The sequence below is a fragment of the Lithobates pipiens genome, unplaced genomic scaffold, assembly GCF_037356315.1.
Source record: "Lithobates pipiens isolate NorthernLeopardFrog02 unplaced genomic scaffold, aLitPip1_a1.2 Scaffold_3, whole genome shotgun sequence".
Classification (NCBI taxonomy): Eukaryota; Metazoa; Chordata; class Amphibia; order Anura; family Ranidae; genus Lithobates; species Lithobates pipiens.
In genome coordinates, this window is record NW_027507790.1 from 18,797,635 (window position 1) to 18,816,880 (window position 19,246).

The 19,246-nt window shown below is 39.9% G+C and overlaps 1 protein-coding gene across 4 annotated transcripts in view; it reads left to right on the forward strand.

Annotated features, from left to right (window-relative positions):
* The window catches only part of KIAA1671 (KIAA1671 ortholog), a 247,289-nt gene that overhangs the window by 92,864 nt on the left and 135,179 nt on the right, over positions 1–19,246 (forward strand). For all 4 annotated transcript variants that reach the window (XM_077461351.1, XM_077461353.1, XM_077461354.1 and 1 more), the window contains exons 4-5: positions 4,930–7,725; positions 8,230–8,355. In XM_077461351.1, coding sequence (XP_077317477.1) covers positions 4,930–7,725; positions 8,230–8,355 — 2,922 coding nt within the window. The remainder of the gene's footprint in view (positions 1–4,929; positions 7,726–8,229; positions 8,356–19,246) is intronic.

A 19,246-nucleotide genomic window follows, 5' to 3' on the forward strand; every position in this document is an offset into this window, starting at 1 on the left:
CTCTGCTACTTCCGCGCCTTCTCCACAGGATTAAGCAGGAACAGAAGGAGGTGATTCTGGTGTCCCCAGCTGGGTCCCAGAAGATCTTAATTTATCGAGATCATCAAGAGGGCAGTAGAAGTCCTTTGGACTCTGCCATTATAGCCAGACCTTCTTGCACAAGGTCCGGTATTTCGTCCTACTTTACGGACAAGGAGTTGAACAGGTTTGACTGTTGAATCCCACTCTATAGAAGAACGTGGGTGATCTCCTTCAGTAGTGTCTACTTTGATTAATGCCAGGAAGCAGGCTTCCAGAATCACTTACTATAGAATCTGGAAGGCATAGGTTTCTTGGTATGGATCCAGGGGTTGGCACCCCAGGAAGTATGTCAGTAGGCAGGATTCCTGCATATGGGCTCTGAAATGAAGCTGGCCTTGACTTTTATCAAGAGCCAGATGCAGGCCGTGTTGATGTCTTTTCCTATGGCCTCTTGCTTCCCACTCTTGGTGCATAGCTTATTTAGGGGGTAACACGGTTTATCCCCCTATCAAGGGATCCTTAGGATTTAAAATTGGTCTTTTCGGCTTTGCTGAATCTGCCGTTTTGAACCTTACGAGAAATTCTCTTGGTTCTTTGACAATAACGATAATCTTTTTTTGCTTGCCATTTCTTCTGCTAGAAGAGTATCGGAAGTAACGGCTCTGTCTTGTAAGAGCCATATTTCATGATGCATAAGTTTGAGGTGGTTTGATGTCCTCATCCTGAATTCTTACCAAAAGTGGTAACAGGTTTTCATTTAAACCAAGATATTATTCTTCCTTCTTTCTCCCCAGAAGCCTTAATCTGGGGAAGAGAAAGCACTACAGTCTCTTGATGTTGTAAGAGCGATCAGAATATATTTAAAGGCGACCGCTCAGGTTCGCAAAACACAGGTTTTGTTTGTAGTGCCAGAGGGTCCAAGGTATGGACAGACAGCGTCAAGATCCACTATTTTCCAAATGGGTTTGTCAAGCGATTGATCAAGCTTCAGCTTAAAGAAGAAAATTCTTCCTTCTCATATTAGGAGCACACTCATCCAGGGCAATTGGTGCCTCTTGGGTGGTGCATCATCAGGCCTCTATGGCTCAGATCTGTAAGATTGCAACTTGGTCTTCAGTTCATACGTTTATCCGATTTTATCAAATCGATATTAAAGGTCATGAGGATATTGCCTTTGGGCACAGCATACACTGCAGGCTGCAGTATGAGTCCTCTGGCCTCCTGTTTCCTTGATTCTGTCTCCCCCCCTTTCAGTTGCCATTGCTATGGGACATCCCACATAGTTATTACTATGGCTCTGTGTCCCCTGATGTAAGGAAGAATAAGAAAGAAAATAGGATTTTTAAAACTGCTTAGCTGTAAAAATCCTTTTCTTTGATGTACATCAGGGGAGACAGAGGTCCCTCCCTTCTTCTTATACACTTTGATTGCTTGGCTACAAAATTGAGGACTCCCAGTAATGGGAGGGGTTATATGGGGGAAGTTCACGCCTTAAGGGGCGTGCCAGTGTCCTGCACTTGATACACTGATATAACCTTGTCGAACCTGCTGCCATACACACGATTGATTGTCGGCTGTTTTTTATTGATGCGGCCGATGCCGCCTGCCATTCGGACCGTGTGTACGGGGGCTTAAGAATTGCCCATGTTACAATAGCAACTAAAGACAATCCAATTCTGTAATAGACGGGTATTTTCGTTTATAGTTTTAACAAACTATAATGAACATGCAAAATCCGAAAAGCGAAAGATCCAACATAAATGCTTTATTTTCATTTTCGTTGCAACAACAGTTCGATATAGATAGGAGACTATATATACATGACGCTGACAATAGCGATCTGTGTCCATCGAACCTGTGGTCGAATGTGCCTAACCTTAGCCATATTAGTTCAAGATCATTCTACATAGAGAGAAAAGATTCGACATAGAGAGAAAAGATTCGACATTATAGAGACAGTCGCAAAAAAGGTCGAATGTGCATAACTTTTTCTTTTTTTTTTTTCTTTGCAAAAAAAAAAAAATGTGCCTAACCTAACTCTATTAGTCCAAGATTATTCGTAGTAATTAGTAGTAATAATATAATTATTACTAGTGTCATACTACATTAGAATTCTACTATCGCTTGTAGGCGGAACATTCGACCGGAAATGTACGATTGCGGCGTCTTACAGTTTAGCTGCTCCGTTGAATCTTCTTGGAACATTCGACAGACACCATAAGCCTTCAATGACAAATTCGACCTTCGTTATTTCGGATTTTCATGCGAATGCATTTTTTAACAAAACGAAATAAATAAAAATGAATTTCCGGAGTAACTAAATTTACTTTTTGGATGAAAACAAACAAAATATTTCATTGTGCACATGTCTGTTCTGTAACCGCTCTTGACCACAACTTTTCCCTTTTTAGAAGGTACAGCTGGCTGTAAAAATCTTTTCAACTCCCCTCATCATAAAAGCTGCTTGAAGATGTGCAAAGCTCGGTAACATAGTAGCCAGTTTTAATAGAACTCTTGATTGATTTCACTGTGGCAAACCAAAAATCTTGTTGGTATAGAGCACATATATACAAACATTACACTGTCTCCAAGACAACAAACATGCATGTGGCCAAAAACTATGGGTATGATGTACAGTACCTTGTGAAAGTATTCACCCCCTTGGCTTGTGTTTTGTTGCCTCACAACATGGAATTAACATGGATTTTTTTTTTTATTGTGAAGCAAACAAATAGGACAAAATAACAGAAAAGGTCAACGTGCATAACTATTCAGCCCCCTAAAGTCAATACTTTTGTAGAGCCACCCTTTGCAGCTATCACAGCTCCAAGTCGCTTTGGCTAAGTCTCTATGAGCTTGCCACAACTTATCTCCTTCAAGTTGGATGGTTTGCGCTTGTAAACCTCCATCCTAGCCTCAGAGTGGTACAGATTTTGCTCAAGAATATCCCTGTATTTAGCAACGTCCATCTTTCCCACAATTCTGACCAGTTTCCCAGTCCCGACTGCTGAAAAACATGGTGTCCTTTTTGGGTGATGTGTGTTGGGTTTGTGCCAGAAATAGCATTTTCTTTGATGGCCAAAAAGTTAAATTTTAGTCTCTTCAGACCAGAGCACCTTCCTCCATACATTTTGAGAGTTTCCCACATTCCTTTTCGCAAACTCCACGTGCCGTTTTGGTTTTTGCTGAAAGCAATGGCTTTCTTCTGGCCATAAAGCCCAACTCTATGGAGCGTACGGCTTATTGTCATTCTATGTACAGATAATCCAGTCTCTGCTGTGGAGCTCTGCAGCTCCTCCAGGGTTACCTTAGGTCTCTGTGCTACCTCTCTGATTGATGCCCTCTTTGCCCGGTCTGTGAGTTTTAGTGTGCAGCCGTCTCTTGGCAGGTTTGCTGTTGTGCCATGTTCCTTCCATTTGGTAATGATAGATTTGGTGCTCCTAGGGATCATCAAAGATTTGGATATTTTTTATAACCTAACCCTGACTTGTACTTCTCAATAACATTGTTCCTTACTTGTTTGAAGATTTCCTTGGTCTTCATGGCAGTGTTTGGTTAGTGGTGCCTCCTGCTTAGGTGTTGCAGCCTCTGGGGCCTTTCAAAAAGGTGTGTGTATATGTAATGATAGATCATGTGATGCTTGGATTTCACACAGGTGGACATAATTTCACTAATTATGTGACTTCTGAAGGTAATTGGTTGCTCCAGAGTTTTTTTTATGGGCTTAATAACAAAGGGGGTGAATATATACACACATGCCAATTATCAGTTTTTTATTTCTGAAAAATAGTTTTATGTATATATTTTTACAATTTTACTTTTTTTACTTTTTACAATTTCGCTAATTTAGATTATTGTGTTCTGATCCATCACATATAATTCAGATTAGAAAAAATCATTGAACTAAAGGCTGTAATGTAACACAATAGGTAAAAAGCCAAGGCGGGTGAATACTTTTTCAAGGCATGGTAAGAGATGGTTAGATTGCAGACATGATACATGAGATGGTTAGAGACTGTGGACATCTTACAGGAGATTGTCTGAGACTGGGGACATGATATAAGATATGGTCAGAGACTGCAGGCATGACACAAGAGATGGTCAGACTATAGGCTTAATACAAGAGATGTTTAGCGTACACAGATATGCTACAGAAGATGGTCAGGCACATGATCACATGGTTAAGGAGACTTATTGCATGAGGCTGCTGGAGATCACTGCTTTAAAAAGAACATTAGGCAAACCTAGAATATTGTTTGCAGGGGCCCAGAGGGCCATGCAAAAAAACTCAGGTGGGGGCAAAAGGGATGTAGATTATCACACTTGGCACATAAAGATTACATCATGTACTGTGGTGTTAGGTTTATTTAAGGATTATTTGTTCGCAATAACGTTAACTTTTCACAAAAAGAAAACAAACTCAAGCTAAAAGTTGTGTAGTAGGGTACAAATGTAATAATGTGGTGGCAAGAAAGTTCACGAACTACGGTGTGGATGTTGTTTTCATGTGTTTTATTTTCTGCTTTCTGTGGCTTAAAGCGGAACTAAACCCTTGTATCATTTTCAGCCAAGGAAGCTGCCTTCTTTGTCTCTGTTTGATCTTCAACTGTCATGATTGCTGAACATGTGATTAGTTAAGACACCAGCTCTTTGATGGTTTCACAGTTTGGTTAAGAGCACAACCAATGTGAGTTATATTCCCATCACCCGGCGGGAATGTAAATGCTTTTCTTTTTTTTAACTGTTAAATTGATGCGTTTAGTTCTTTAAATCTGTAATTTTATTAATTATATCCACATCTTATTTTGACAGATGTCTGGATTTGGATACTAATATTATTGAAAGATATCTGTATAACATAATCCGATTTTACATATTTTATGTGCATCTTTTTTCTTTTATTTCCAGGAAAAAAAAGATTGGAGAACCAGTGAATTTTCAGAAGACAAACTACAGAGACCAAGGAGGTCATTTAGAAAAAAAGAAGAAACTTTACCACCACAGCAAAATGAAGATGTTTTTATTGAGAGAAAAAGCAATCTTTATAAAGATAAGCAGTTTGACAATAAAACTGAGGAAGCTGAAGATGAGTACAAACAACCTGTCAGATCAGATGACACATTTAGGACTGTGAAAGCAACAATGTTTGACCATAATGTAGAATGGCATAGCCCCCCTGAACTGCTGAGTGGAAGAAATCCTACATCCAGCCAGCTTGCTAGAAGTGATATTTTGCCTGAAAATGCAGAAGGTAAAATAGATGCAGGAAGCTGGACAAAGTGGCTGAGTGACGATAGTGTGCATTCAGTCACACAGCTCCACAAAGGAAATAATTCAGATATAAGGTTCAGCAATAGCAGAACTGGAAAGGCTGAATCACCTGCAGGCCATGACATAGGTCAAAAAGTCAAAGTTGATGAAAAAACGCGTATAGAGCCAAGGTTCGAAATTATCCAGGCAGTTGGAGAAAGGGTTTTAAGTGAATCCATTCACATGGCACCTGAAGACAAAGCTGTGACTCTTCGATCTCAAAGATCTTTCCACAGGAAAGAAAGGGAATTGAAGAGTTTGGAAGTGGATGAAAGTATCTCACGTCGTCCAGTAAGCAGCCTTCAGAGAAGTAAGAGTGAATACAGGAGGAGAGATACAAGCTCACAAGAAAGCTCAACTAATAAGTATGTGTCTAGAGACCTTGATTTTTCATTTGGTAGAAATAGTTTAAGGGCAGCAAAAACTGACACAGTGCTAGCACCAGAAGATAGGAACTATGAAACTGGTGGGAACAAAAGCACTGTAGACGCAACAGTCTCTGATTTTCAACCAAAGTCCTATAAACAGGACTACCAACCAAAAAAAGAAAATGCTTCTGAACAATGTTCCACTGAACAGTCTCTATTTGGAATTGGTGCAACAGATGGCAAAGAAATTACAAAATCTTTGAATGATTTTAATCGGCATGTCCATCGACCATCCAGCAACTTGGTAGAGAAAGGGTTTGAAACAGGAATAAGAACCGTTAAAGTTGAGCCAGCGGGATTTAACTTGAATATTAGAGAGGATACAAAAAATTCATCACACATCGAAGAGGATAAAAAGCAATCATACCAACGAAATCGGCTTCTTTCTGACAAAGAGTCACCTGTAACCAAAAAAGTTAATAAAGATGAATCAAATTATTTGATTAGTGAAATGTTAAGCAATGAGGTTGAAAAAGTAAAAAATGACTTGACTACTCCTATCACAAAAGATACTAACGGTTTCTTAAGAGGGAAGCAATTCAAGGAAGAATATGTAGAACAATCTAAATGGGAGAAAAAGCAAGCACCATTTCAGGACAAGAGCCCAAGCAGCAGCGGCAAAGGAAACATGTCAGATCTATACAGTTTTGAGTATGAAGAAACAAAGAGAAAACAGAATATGTCTACAATATCTCCAACGGAATCAAAAGCAACATATTTTGCAGTAACTGCAATAGACAACAAAAAAGAAAAGAATGATACTAATTTTGAATGCCAGAACATTGCTCCCAGCAGCTGGACAACAGAAGAATTTTTTAAGCGAGATGTGAAAATGAGTACCACTATTTCGGGGTCTGGCACTGACAGCATTTCTTACAGGTCAGAAGCAATAAATACACAAGGAGACTTAGAAACCTCAAGTGCCTATAAAGAATTAAAAACGCACAGAAACCAGAGAGTTCTTGAGGATGATTTTGTTGGTAAGCCAGTGAAAATTTTGGAAAAAAAGAATGTTATTGATATTGATGCTTTAATCAGGAAGCAAAAGCAAAAAACCAGCCTAGATAAAGTTTCTTCATCAAGAGATCCTAAACCTGAGCAGAAAATATCTGTGCCAGACTTGGACGCTACGGAAAGTTCCCCTCTGAAGCTTGACAGATCTTATAAATCTAAAGTTGTTGATATTGATTCCCTAATGGCAGACTATAATGCAAATCCTTCAAAAGAAAGCATATCCAGAGATGAAGATCATAATCTACCCAAGTGGGAAAGCTCTAAATCTTTTATGGAGAACACTTCAAAAAGTTCTGGCAGCAAATGGAGAGATCCCTCTGTAAAGCATGTTAACACCGTTGAAAGCTACCCGTTTGAAACAGTTGCTTCATGGTATTCTTCACAAACTACCTCAACAACAGAAAGCACTAAAAAAGATGCATACAAAATTTCAAATACTGCAGATCACCTGAAATCTCTTAAAGATGCAAAATATGAGCAATATCAAGCAAAAGAAAGAGATCAAGGATTCCAAACCCGTTCAGAAGGAAGCCAGAATATAGCAAGTTTTGATTTCCCACAGGAGTCATTAACCAGAAATTTGGAGAACTCTAAATCTCAGTCAATACGGGTCTCAGAATCACCTACTGTAATTGCGGACTGGTCAACTTCACGTACTTTAGCCAAAACAACAGTTGGGGAAATTAGTGTTGATAAAGAAAACTCTGCTGCTGCGAAGCTTCACCATAGGGTTTCAGTGAAAAATGATAAGAAATCTGTTATAACTGGAGAAAGGCAACTACCTTCTGAAGGAAGACGCCCAGCAAAAGCTAGTGATTTAATTTCCCTAATGCTAGAAAATAAAGAAAAACGAATGGAACAGCATCGCGGGCGTCAGACCACTCCAGTGGAGCACCAATTTGAGTCAACACACAGATTAAAAATCCAAAAAGAATGGCAATACGAGAGCAAGGTATGCATTATTGGTTGGTATTCGTGTGCAATCACCAAAATTAAATTGGGGTGAATGGCTAAATATGCATATACCTGCTGTTCACGTTTTTACCTGCCAAAATATTTGTAATGCTGTTCAGATTCTCTTGCCTTGTCATTGTACCTTTGGTAGCTCCCCTTTTACAGTCTGCTAACAAATGAGCATCAGTGTGCTGTTGAAGTCCTCCATGTATTAAGCCATTGCTTTTTGATGCTTTTAAACTGCCCCTCCAGTCCCCTGAAATATATTGAGATTGCTGGCAAGACCAGTAGATTAATGCTACTTAAGTGAAGGCACTACCACTCTTTGTAAATATATGGTATGCAAAATGTTATAGCAAGTGTATATATGGTAAATATTTAGGACACTTTACAGACACTTTAAAAATACATGCAAGTAGGCTTGTAATTACAAACCTCCTAAATAAACCAAAGTGGCATAATTGAGTCACTTCTCAAGCACTGTCTTTTATCTGTGTTTTAGGACTATTCTGAAAAAGAGAGCTCCAGACAAAATGCAAAGCTACACCAGGTACCAGAAAGTGTCATGGACCTGCCACGAAGGAAAAGCTTAAATAGACCTCGAGAGCGGGACTTAAGATCAGATGAGGTAGGCTGTTGGTTTCATTATTGCTTATAAAATATTATTTTAGATTTGTGACTCAAAACCAGTAGTTGTCAACTTATGAGCTAAAGGGGGGCATCACGTACAGCAAATTACATCACCAAAGGGCTGCACATAATGTGCAATATATGTAAAGTTGAGAACTGTCAGAAACTGCAGATCTAGTAGAGGCAATGAGGGTGAGAGATTGTGGACATGCTACATTTTTGGCTGGGAATATGCTGCAGAAGACTATATGAAACTGTAAACAAGTTACATGAGGTTTGTAGATGTGAATTCTATTAATCTTATCAATGTTCCCACTACAAACTGCTGAGGTCCAAGGACTGCACATCATATGCCAAATGATTGAAGACTGGGCACCAGGGCTCTTGTTGGGTATAATAAATTATAATGTATATTATGTAAAGTATAATCACATTTCCTATACAACAAATGTGTTTTAAACCTACTTTGGGTTTATTTTGACACATTTTATTTGTGTGTCCATTTTTGAGTGTCCATTTTTAGTGACTTGAGAAAATTATAGAGACTGCCTCTGGGCTGGGGGTTGCCACCTTTTGAAAATTGTGGCTGCCGGGCTGTCAACAAGTATGCTGTAAATGAGCATCAGAAAACTGCCAGAATGTCCATGCTTTATTCGTGTTAGTGACTTAAAAAACACTGACTCCAAAGCAAAAAGAACGGCAGCCAGGATATTAACATACTCAAAATTCATTGGTTCATTAGTGACAAGCTACATACTTTTCTGACTACAGAGACACTTTAGGGTAAGTTTTTTTCTTTTCAGATTAATACCAGTCTGTCCTGACTAATTTATGAACTGGTACTCGTATCCAAAAATCCCCCGGTCATGCTGGTTTGTGCTATACTGATGAAAATTGGGAAACAGAGGCAAAGGAGCATCCATATAGACGCTTACATTTCACTATATACATATATGAACTTGGGGACATTAAACAGTATTTTTTTTCCATGCAACTGGTTCCTTTTGAAGAGTCCATTTTTACTTTCCAGAAGGTCTTTGCCATCTGTTGCAATTCTTCCAAAATGGAAATCTTAGTAAACATTACTGTTAGGTGCATCAAGCTGAGTGGATCTCTCAGACACATTCCATGGACAAATCGATAAGTGGCCACAGGACCTAACCGTTTGTTGTGAAGCTGTTCTGATTGACTGTTTTTGTTCTAGTTCCATACTTGCTGCAAGTCAGTAGAGCCTGTTCACATTAGGAGATTATCATTTAAATTACAGTTATAAAACCAGGTCATAAATCAGCAGTCATTAAGTCTCGGGCACAGTGAACTGTTGATCACATGCATTTTGCCTTCAGGTATTATCTAGCTAAAGATTTTAAAGTTCATAACCAAACCCATTTTGTAGATACTGGAATTGTGTTTAACGCATTTGCTGCTGGTGAAGATGTATCCTGAAAATATTATTTTGTATACACTGCATTCTGAATGAAGCATATGTATCGAGACAGTGTTAAAATGTTTTATAATTGGGTCTCTTTAAATCTTGGCTGACCTGCAGACCAAATGCAGAGTTATATAACCACTTGACAACCAGCGACGCACCAGTACATCGCTGGACTTCAAGTGGTTATACTAGTGCCCTTTTTTAAAAGCTGTCTTGTAAAAGCAATCTTATCGGCTAACTAGCTGCTGAATTGCTTTTACAAGCATCGGCAGATGTCCCCTGTCCCACCGGGGCACCCGATCGACCAGCCAGTGCTTCTGCCAGCTGATCATAGAGGCGAACAAAGACCAGCACTGATCTGTTTGCCTCTATGATAAAGGGAACTGGAAGTGATAAGCTTACATCGCTTTCGGTTTACCTAGATGTAAACTGCATATTTTTAAAAATGAAAAGCATTTAATTGCACCGATCTTGGTTTTAAGGGCAGAGAAGGGATCTGAGGTCTTTTAGACCTCGGATCTCTCCATAAAGAGTACCTGTCCCATGTCTATTGCTGTCACAAAACAGACACAAAACACATTGTATGTTTTGCTTCTCCTTGCTTTTCCAACCTGGTGACAGCCAGCCCTCCATATATTGTTCAGGCTTAATGGTCACAGGAAATGAGAAAATGATGACCCAACAGAGTCAGACAGATATTCACAGAAATTTAAATTTTTACACATTAGGTTGAAAACGAAAGTGAAAGATGTTTTTTACTTCCATTCTAAAGTATGCAAAACGCAAATTTAAACTCTATTAGAGTGTGTAAGTATGTACTTTGTTTATAAAAGTGTATGAGTGTAGAAAATATTTAGAAACACTGCTTTATTGCTCATAGAAACCCATCAAAGCCTTCCTTTGGGGAACTGAATTTGGAATCTCTCTCACACCAAGGCCGGTTCAGCACACACAGGACTAAGCCTACATGTGTATGCATAAAGTGGTCTAAAATAATTGTGTGTGTGTGTGTGTGTGTGTGTGTGTGTATATATATATATATACCGTATATACTCGAGTATAAGCCGAGATTTTCAGCCTCTTTTTTGAGGCTGAAAGTGCCCCCCTCGGCTTATACTCGAGTCATCGCTGTCTGCCTGCTCGATCAGCGTGTCGAGCAGACAGACAGCGGCCATTCTATTCTAATTCAAAAGCCGCGCCTCCGGCTCCGCCTTCGCCTGTGATAGGCGGAACACTGAATTTCCCAGCAGCCTGTGTTCCGCCTATCACGGACATCCGCTCATCCTCGTACTACGGACGAGGATGAAAGGATGGCCGTGATAGGCGGAACACAGACTGCTGGGAAATTGTGTTCCGCCTATCACAGACAGGGAGGCGCGGCATTTGAACAGGAAAATGGGCGCCGACGAAGAGCGGTGATCCTGGGACGGGACCGGACGGAGGCTCGGCTCGGGACGGGACGGGACCGGACGGAGTCTCGGGACGGGACGGGACCGGACCGGACGGAGGCTCGGCTCGGGACGGGACGGGACCGGACGGAGGCTCGGGACCGGACGGAGGCTGGGGACACAGGTAGGCTGGACACACAAGGCCACACACACACACACACACACACACACACACACACACACACACACACACGGATGGACACACACACACAGGGATGGATGGATGGATGGACACACACACAGGGATGGACAGGCATATCTCACCCTCGGCTTATACACGAGTCAATAGGTTTCCCAGTTTTTTGGGGGTAAATTGGGGGCCTCGGCTTATACTCGGGTCGGCCTATACTCGAGTATATACGGTATATATATATATATATATATTATATAAAACTTTTTTTTTTTTTAAAGCAAAGGTGCTTGTTGCTCTGTATCATACTAGTTACTATCAGAGGTGGCTCCATGAGAAATTTCATCAAGCACATATGGGAGAGCAGAAAAACAATAAAAAAGCCACATTATATATTACTTACGGGAAAAATCGACCGTTTAACACACAGTGGAGGGGAGGGGGATTTACTAAAATTGCAATAGAACATGAAGCTGCTGTGCATAGCAGCCAATCAGCTTCTATCTTTGTCTTGTTTACTTAAAGAGTATGTAAACCCAACATTTTATATTCCTGATATGTGCCTACTGTACCGTGCACTTATATGAAATGTGTCCTGTTCTCTATGTATTGCTTCCTTTGTGTGAAATCCCTGGTGTTCCTGCCAGTCCCTCTGCTTTTCTATTAAATACTGACACACTAGGCATGAGAGCACAGCATGGTCAGTTTTCCCCAGCTGTGCTGGGAACTCAGCTTGCTCTCTTCCAGTGATTAGACTTGTACTAAAACTGTCAATTATAGGTCTGTTATGAGATGCACAGGAACTATGTTGTGCTATCAATTGCTTTTGTAATTGATTCTAATTACAGTGTGTAAAATACAGTAGATTTGAATACAGACCTGATTAGGTTTTCGGCTTCTGGTGGTTTGCAGATCTTCCTTAATGTGATTCAAACTTGTAATAATCACCAGTGTACCAATTCTGAACGTCCATTTACCAGCAGCAGTGTACATGAGGCCTTACACAGATTTTATTAACCACTTTGAAAAAGCACACTGAGCACACATGCTTTTGTTGCAGCTAGGGTTTGGACATCAGCAGGATGCATCTAACTAAAGAAGCCGAGCACAGAAAAGGTGTAAATGGGAGTCGATCTGCCTGGCACACATCCCAAACTGTAAATTGGGGGTACTTTTTACAGTGTACAATCCCTATATTGATAAGCAGTGGAGGCTTCTTTGTTAAAGTAAGGAATTGCACTGTACATGCTGAATCATTTTGAGTTTACACATCCTTCCCTTTGGCTTCCTAGAGACCCACAATATGATTTTTACATTGTATTCTTCTGATTTAAGTTTTTTTTTTTTTAGCATATCTTTTTTTTTTTTTTTTTTAAACCTTGGCTAAAACTCCATTTTAATAAGAACCTTTTTTTTTTTTTTAAAGGATAGCTAAATCCAAACTTTGTTATCAAGTTATTATGTTCATTTGTACTGAAAATGTGGGTAAGTCGACTGTCTTTCCATAGCAAGTTGTTACGTTGTAAAAGTAGCAATGACCTCATCACTGAGCTGCACTTAGCCTGTTCACAATGTAGAGCTGTGGCTGAGTCCATTCTGTGGCTTTGGTCCTTTCCTAGTGACTTGTGCTCCAGTGAAAGTACAATTTCAAAGATTTCCACTGCATCAGCGCCAGGATCATTCTGACTGATTTGCCTGTGCTGCCTATTAGAGTTCATAGGTCAGGGCAGACCAGGGGATACACGTAGAGGGCCCATATGCATCAGACTGCCTGCAGAAAACTACAAGGGGGAGCTATTGCAACATAGCATCATTGACCTGTTTTTGTTAGAGAATCTCTTGTTCTTTTAGGCTGCTTTACTGCAACCATCTACAAGCAATACTAAAAGGACACCAAGATTTAAAGTAGAACTATAGGCAAAACTTTTTTTTTTTTTTTTTTCATTTTGGGTAAAGCAATGGAGGATTACAACCCCTGCCAAATTTTTTTTTTTCAACATCTATGTCCTGTTGCAGAGATTTCCTTTCACTTCCTGTCCCATAGCCTTTGAGGCTGCAGGATCCCTGGCCCTCTGTCCGGACAGTGCTGATTGGCCCTGTGCTGATCACATGCACCCTTCCAAGGAAAAAAAAACTCTCTAGCAATACACATCAAGCTGGGCATGCACAGAGTTCCCACAAGGCTCTGTTCTATCAGGAGGTGGATTAGGGACAGTAAAAGAAGGGGAGCATCAGAGAAGACAGAATCAAACAGCCTTTTTACACAATTGAGATAATTACCCCTTAGGTTCCACAGTGAGTATAACGAGCATGCTTTACTGCATATATGGACTGATTTTACTGTTGTGGGTTTAGTAACACTTTAAGAAAATTCCTTGGGGCCCCCCAGGTCACCAAAACTAGTGTCCCCATTGGAAAATGTCCCCACTTTTCTGGGGACAACCCAAAATTTGGGGTTTTCTTTTACTTTCACTTTAAATGAAAATGCTAAACAGGACATATGTAGAGGGTGAATCTCCTTAATGGGGGCACAGACGGCAATAAAATCTGACAAGCAATTTAATCCTTCTCAACTCTATCCAAAACGAAAAGAAAAAGTGTTGCCTTTAGTTATACTTAAACATTTTTTTTAAAACACGTGCCTTTTGCATTTACACTCAATTTTTGTAGGCCAGAATTTTTTCTTGCTGGACATTTACTGCTCTATTTAATGATTTGCTTCTTTGGCGTCTACTCTTTATGGATTCTTGTGCAGTATGAATATATCAAGAATGTACAGATAGTAAGTGGAACCAAGATCTTCAAGATATCAATGAAGAACACGAGGTAAAGCTTCACCAGGGTCATATACAGCAATTGTATTAACAGGCTAAGTAACACACTTCTAGCTTGACAGCTCAACCCGCCTTTCCTGATCTACCAGTGAAGCACCCTGCAAATTCCTTCATATACACAGACTGACAATAGGTCATTCAGTTAACAAAACTGTCCATAGTGTTAAGCGGAGGGGGGATCAGGAATGGGGGTGACACTGTCAGGGTGAGTGAGACCAGGCACCTTATTGCCTCTGGATTACAGAATTAGTGCATGTGATCCGTTTGCACTGGGCACGGATTTAATTTAAATCACACCCACAGCAATGTAAAAAAAAAAATAGAATTCTGGTTCAGATTCAATATGCAAAGGATGTTTGGTGTTGACAGTCTGTGTACTCTTTTTTTCCCACAAGAAAATAGTATTAGTACCCTCTGCTGGTCGATAATGGGAACTACAGTTAATGTTCTTTTTTCTTTCCCAATCAGTAATTAATTAGTTGTTGTTCCTGCTATCAGTTTGAGAATATTTGTTAAGGTGTCTAATGGAGTAGCTGGTAGTGAGAAATGCCTTCAATGACCTCCGTACAAGTACAGCTTTTTTTTTTTTTGTCATTTACAGATCATGTACTTTTGTTAATAAAAGTTCAGTCGTCTTTCAGCCTGTTTGTTGTGCCCCTGAAGGCCGGTTTTAATTCCAAGTTTGGCTGTCCTAGCACAGCTTATATCAAACGTATTTTGTGTACTTCCATAAGTCAATCTTGGTGACTTGGATCAGGTCTATCTACATTCTTGCGTAAATGTTAGAATTTTGTTACACTTTGTTTCCCTTTTTTAAATACAGCCATATTAAACGTTTTCACGTTAAAATGGGAGTGCAAAAAAGTTTTTCCTTCGCCATTCATGTTTTGATTTCACCTGTTTTAGAAGGACTTTCAGGTAATGTATAGGAGTAGACAAATTAGTAATTAGTAATTCTGTTTTAATTCTGTTTAAACTACTTCTGCAAGTTATCAGATGTTAACACATGAATTCCAGTCTGTTTCTTCAGATTTTGTTTCTCCTGTTTGTAAACTAGAGCATAGGAAATAAATTTAAAACAAGGGGACTTGGCCAAAAAAATCCATCCTAGCTGATCATTTCGTCACAATAAGGATATATCATGGTCTAGCTGACTGCAGCCATCCAGATTGGGCAAATACTTTCTTATGTCTTAAGACACAATAGATTAAAAGTCAATCTCTTAAACTCCATATATGCTTTAACATGTTAACTTTTTATTTTTTAAACATTTTAATATGCAGTTTTTATTAAGAGAATCCCTTCTGACCCTTCCTATCAAGGTTCTTGTTCAAGCACATCTTCTTTGGGGTTACACCTTTCTCCCAATTATCCTCTCACATGTGCCCCGGTAGAGACTGCAGGAGGCGTAGATGACACACATTGAGCAGCCATTGTTCTGTGACTTTCAGGAACCTGGCCCTAAGTGATGATGTGCAACTTATGCCGCGTACACACGGGCGGATTGTATGGCGTACTTAGTCCGTCGAAACACATCTCAGCGGACAATCCGCTCGTGTGTGGGCTTCAGCGCACTTTTTCAGCGCGCAGTCCGGAGTACTAAGTATTTCGGTTTTTTCGAAATTCTGTCCGTCATACTTTGGTTTCAGCGGACAATACGGTCGTCAGTATGCTAGTTCGACGGACTAAGAATGGCGCATGTCCAGAAAAGGATTTACACGGCGGAAGGGTGCTTTGCTGTGTCTTGGACTTCCTATTTCTAGTCCCGTCGTACGTGCTGTACACGTCATCGCGCAAGCTTTCGACGGACTGTTTGTGTATCCGTGTGTGGTCAAGTCCATTCAGTGGAAAGTACGACGGACTGTCCGTCGGATTGTATGACGGACTAAGTACGCCATACAATCCGCTCGTGTGTACGCGGCATTAGACTGGAGTGATTGCATGTCTACAGGAAGTGGCTCTCCAAGGATTTCCCTTAATTTGCAGGGATTTCCTCCCACTTCCTGTTTGGATATGAGACAGGAAGTGAGAGGAAATCTCTGAAATGGGACACAGATGGTGAAAAAAAAACATGTGACAGAAGTTATAACCCTTTCCTTACTCCATCCAAAATGGGGGGGGGGGAAGTAAATGTGCCTATAATTCTACTTTAATGCAAATCATGGCATTGTTTGATACTTTGTGCTTTACCAAGCTAAAGGGTTTAGATTTACTTTAAAGAGACTCCATCACCTTGCTCATTCAAGGGAAAAGTTAGTCTGCATAAAGCCTACTTGCCCTTACTCCATTATGCTCAAATTCACAGCATTTTCAGATGCCCCAAACCTCTATCACAGACACTGCAAAGTATTGTTGGTGGTGCCTGAGCTTACAGGAAACATTGACGTTAACCTCCCTCCATTATGTGATGGTGTACAACTTCTAGAAACTGGCTGCAGGGCTCAAGCGCTTCATCATAGGAGGATGTTACATGTTCTCCATTGCCAGGAAGTGCCAGGTATTTTGCAATAGCTGATAAAGGAGCTGGGGGTTGTGGAGCATAATGAAGGTGAATATAGCTGGGTTAAGGGGTTGGGCTTTTATATAGTTGTAGACCTCTATTAAAGTGCATGTGTTGTACGCCCTGTTTTTCTGCTCTGTAAGGTCAAACCTCCCCCCATTTGCTGTGTGATTACCATGATTACTCATTCATCTGCAGATCAAAGGGATGAGCTTCCATTTGCGTATGCTGTTCATTAGAGCAACCTGACAAGTAAAACATAAGTAACTAAATAATATGCCTATTGCATAGTTCTATTTTTAGTGTCATGTTAAATAGTACACATTTATAAAATGTATACTTATCTACGGAAACACTTATTTGTGTGTTTTTGTTTTTTTATTTTTATGGCTTGCACAAAAATAAAGGAAGACTTGTTTTGTCCTACAAAAAACATTATATATATTGCTGTGTTACCATTTTACATGGTGGGCTTTCCTCCTCAAAAGGGTTCTTTGCATCCACAGCTAAAATACTATTCCAATGCATTAGCCTTTTAAAAAGTTAATTTATCTTGTGTTCATCCAATATGGCAGTGCATAACCAAAACAGCAAAGGGGGAGAAATAATAAGATTGTTCGAAAATTCAAGATTGATAAGAGAGAGCTTTTGTGGGAAGGACATCTATAACCTTTGATTATGCTTATGTTTTAAATGTCCTTTCAAATAAAACCTGATTCACAAAATAGATGCACTTTGTTACTTATGGAATGAAAAATAAGTATCCACATGGTGGCACTGTCTACAGCGCAGTGTGTTGTAACACAAACTGTACTACTTTACAATAGACACTCTCTTTTAGGAATTTATAATTTGCCAGTCATTCCACAAGCCCATAATAAGCACAACTGCAGAGAAACCTAACACTTGTATTCTGTCCTTCAGCAACTACACATAGAAAAAACTAAAATAATCCCCTCATACTCTCTTTTGGAATATTCTACCAAAGTTTGCCATTTCAAATTTAACCCATAAATATTTTTCTTTATTTTATCACTCTATTTAAAGAAGGTTTGCTTTAGTGTGAGTGTGTTTTCTCTTTCCATACTTTTAGTTTTTGTTTTTTATTCAGTTTTTATTGTTTTTCAAAGAAAAACTAAATATAATAGGTAAGTGACAGAACGTAGAGCATAAGAAAAAAGGTGGGAAGAAAAATCAGTTATTATATTTATATCAATGTAGTGTGTTGTTCTTTGGCAATAGGAAGTGATTTGTACAGGAAGTCTACAGAATCCTACAGAAGAGCAGAGACCAGGTAAGTATAAATATACCATATTAGCAATAGTATAGATTATACCAGAGCTTGACAAACCACAGGTGCCAGGTCGTCGTTACGACCAAAGTTTCAAGCTGGCCCCCCGGCTGCTGCTGCTCGAATGCTGCGCGCCCCCGGGGCTATGTATCCCGGGCTCCACTTGCCCATCTGCGGGCGCGCGGCCGGCATAGCTGGTGTCGCTGGGTAAAGAAGCAGGGGGAAGGGGAGGAGAGCAGACACACATGATATGACCGTTTCCTTGGTCATCAAGGCCAGGGAAGAATGCAATGCAGTCTTTTAGACCCTTGATGTCTTATTAAAGAGAACCGGTCACCAAAGAATAATCACATAGGGGATTTTTTGACCCCCTATGTGATGGGGAAAAAAATAAGTAAAATAAAAAAGACAAATGTGTTTTAATTGTAAAAAATTTAAGTTGCACCCAATCACACAACCCCCCCCCCAAAGAAAATGTAAGCCCCCCCCCACATATACGCACGTACAAACGTAAACACATGTGGCAGGGCACCTATTCTTGAAAACATAGATTGCGATACACATGTTACTTATTGCCGAGCACACCAGCATGAAAGCAATTATTATAGCACCAGACCTCCTTTGTATTGCTAAACTGATGACTTATAGAGGACTTTTAAAGTATTTCCTATGGAAAATATAGGGTACTGACATGTTTAAGGTTTGACATGTAGGGTATCTAATTACTCGGCGCAACCTCGGGTTTTATATTTTCCCAAAACATTGGGTAAATTCTTGCATTTTTGTGCCCCCCCAAAGTTAACTTTTAATGTGTGTTTTTTTTTTTTTTTGTTTTTTCTTTTTTTTAGTTTTTCTGAAATGTTGTGTTTCCTAGGCCTTTTCGGTAATATCGTGTGACATAAAGAATTGGAACTGCTGCTATTTTATTCTCTAGGGCAAGGGTTTTAAACTGGCGTCCATCCAGCTGTTGAGGAACTACAATTCCCATGAGCCATTGCACGGCTGGCAGTTGCAAGCATGGCTTCGAAAGACAGGCACGATGGGACTTTTAGTTCCATAACAGCTGGAGGACTGCCAGTTTGACATCTCTGCTCTAGGGTGTCCGCTTTAAGAAAATATATACCGTTTGGGGGTTTTAGGTCATCTTCAGCCCGAAAAATTTTTGTTAAACGTGAAAAAACTCTGGCTGTGAAAGGGTTAAAGGAATAAGTTCACCTTCAGGAACATGTTAAATCCATAAGATTTGTTGAT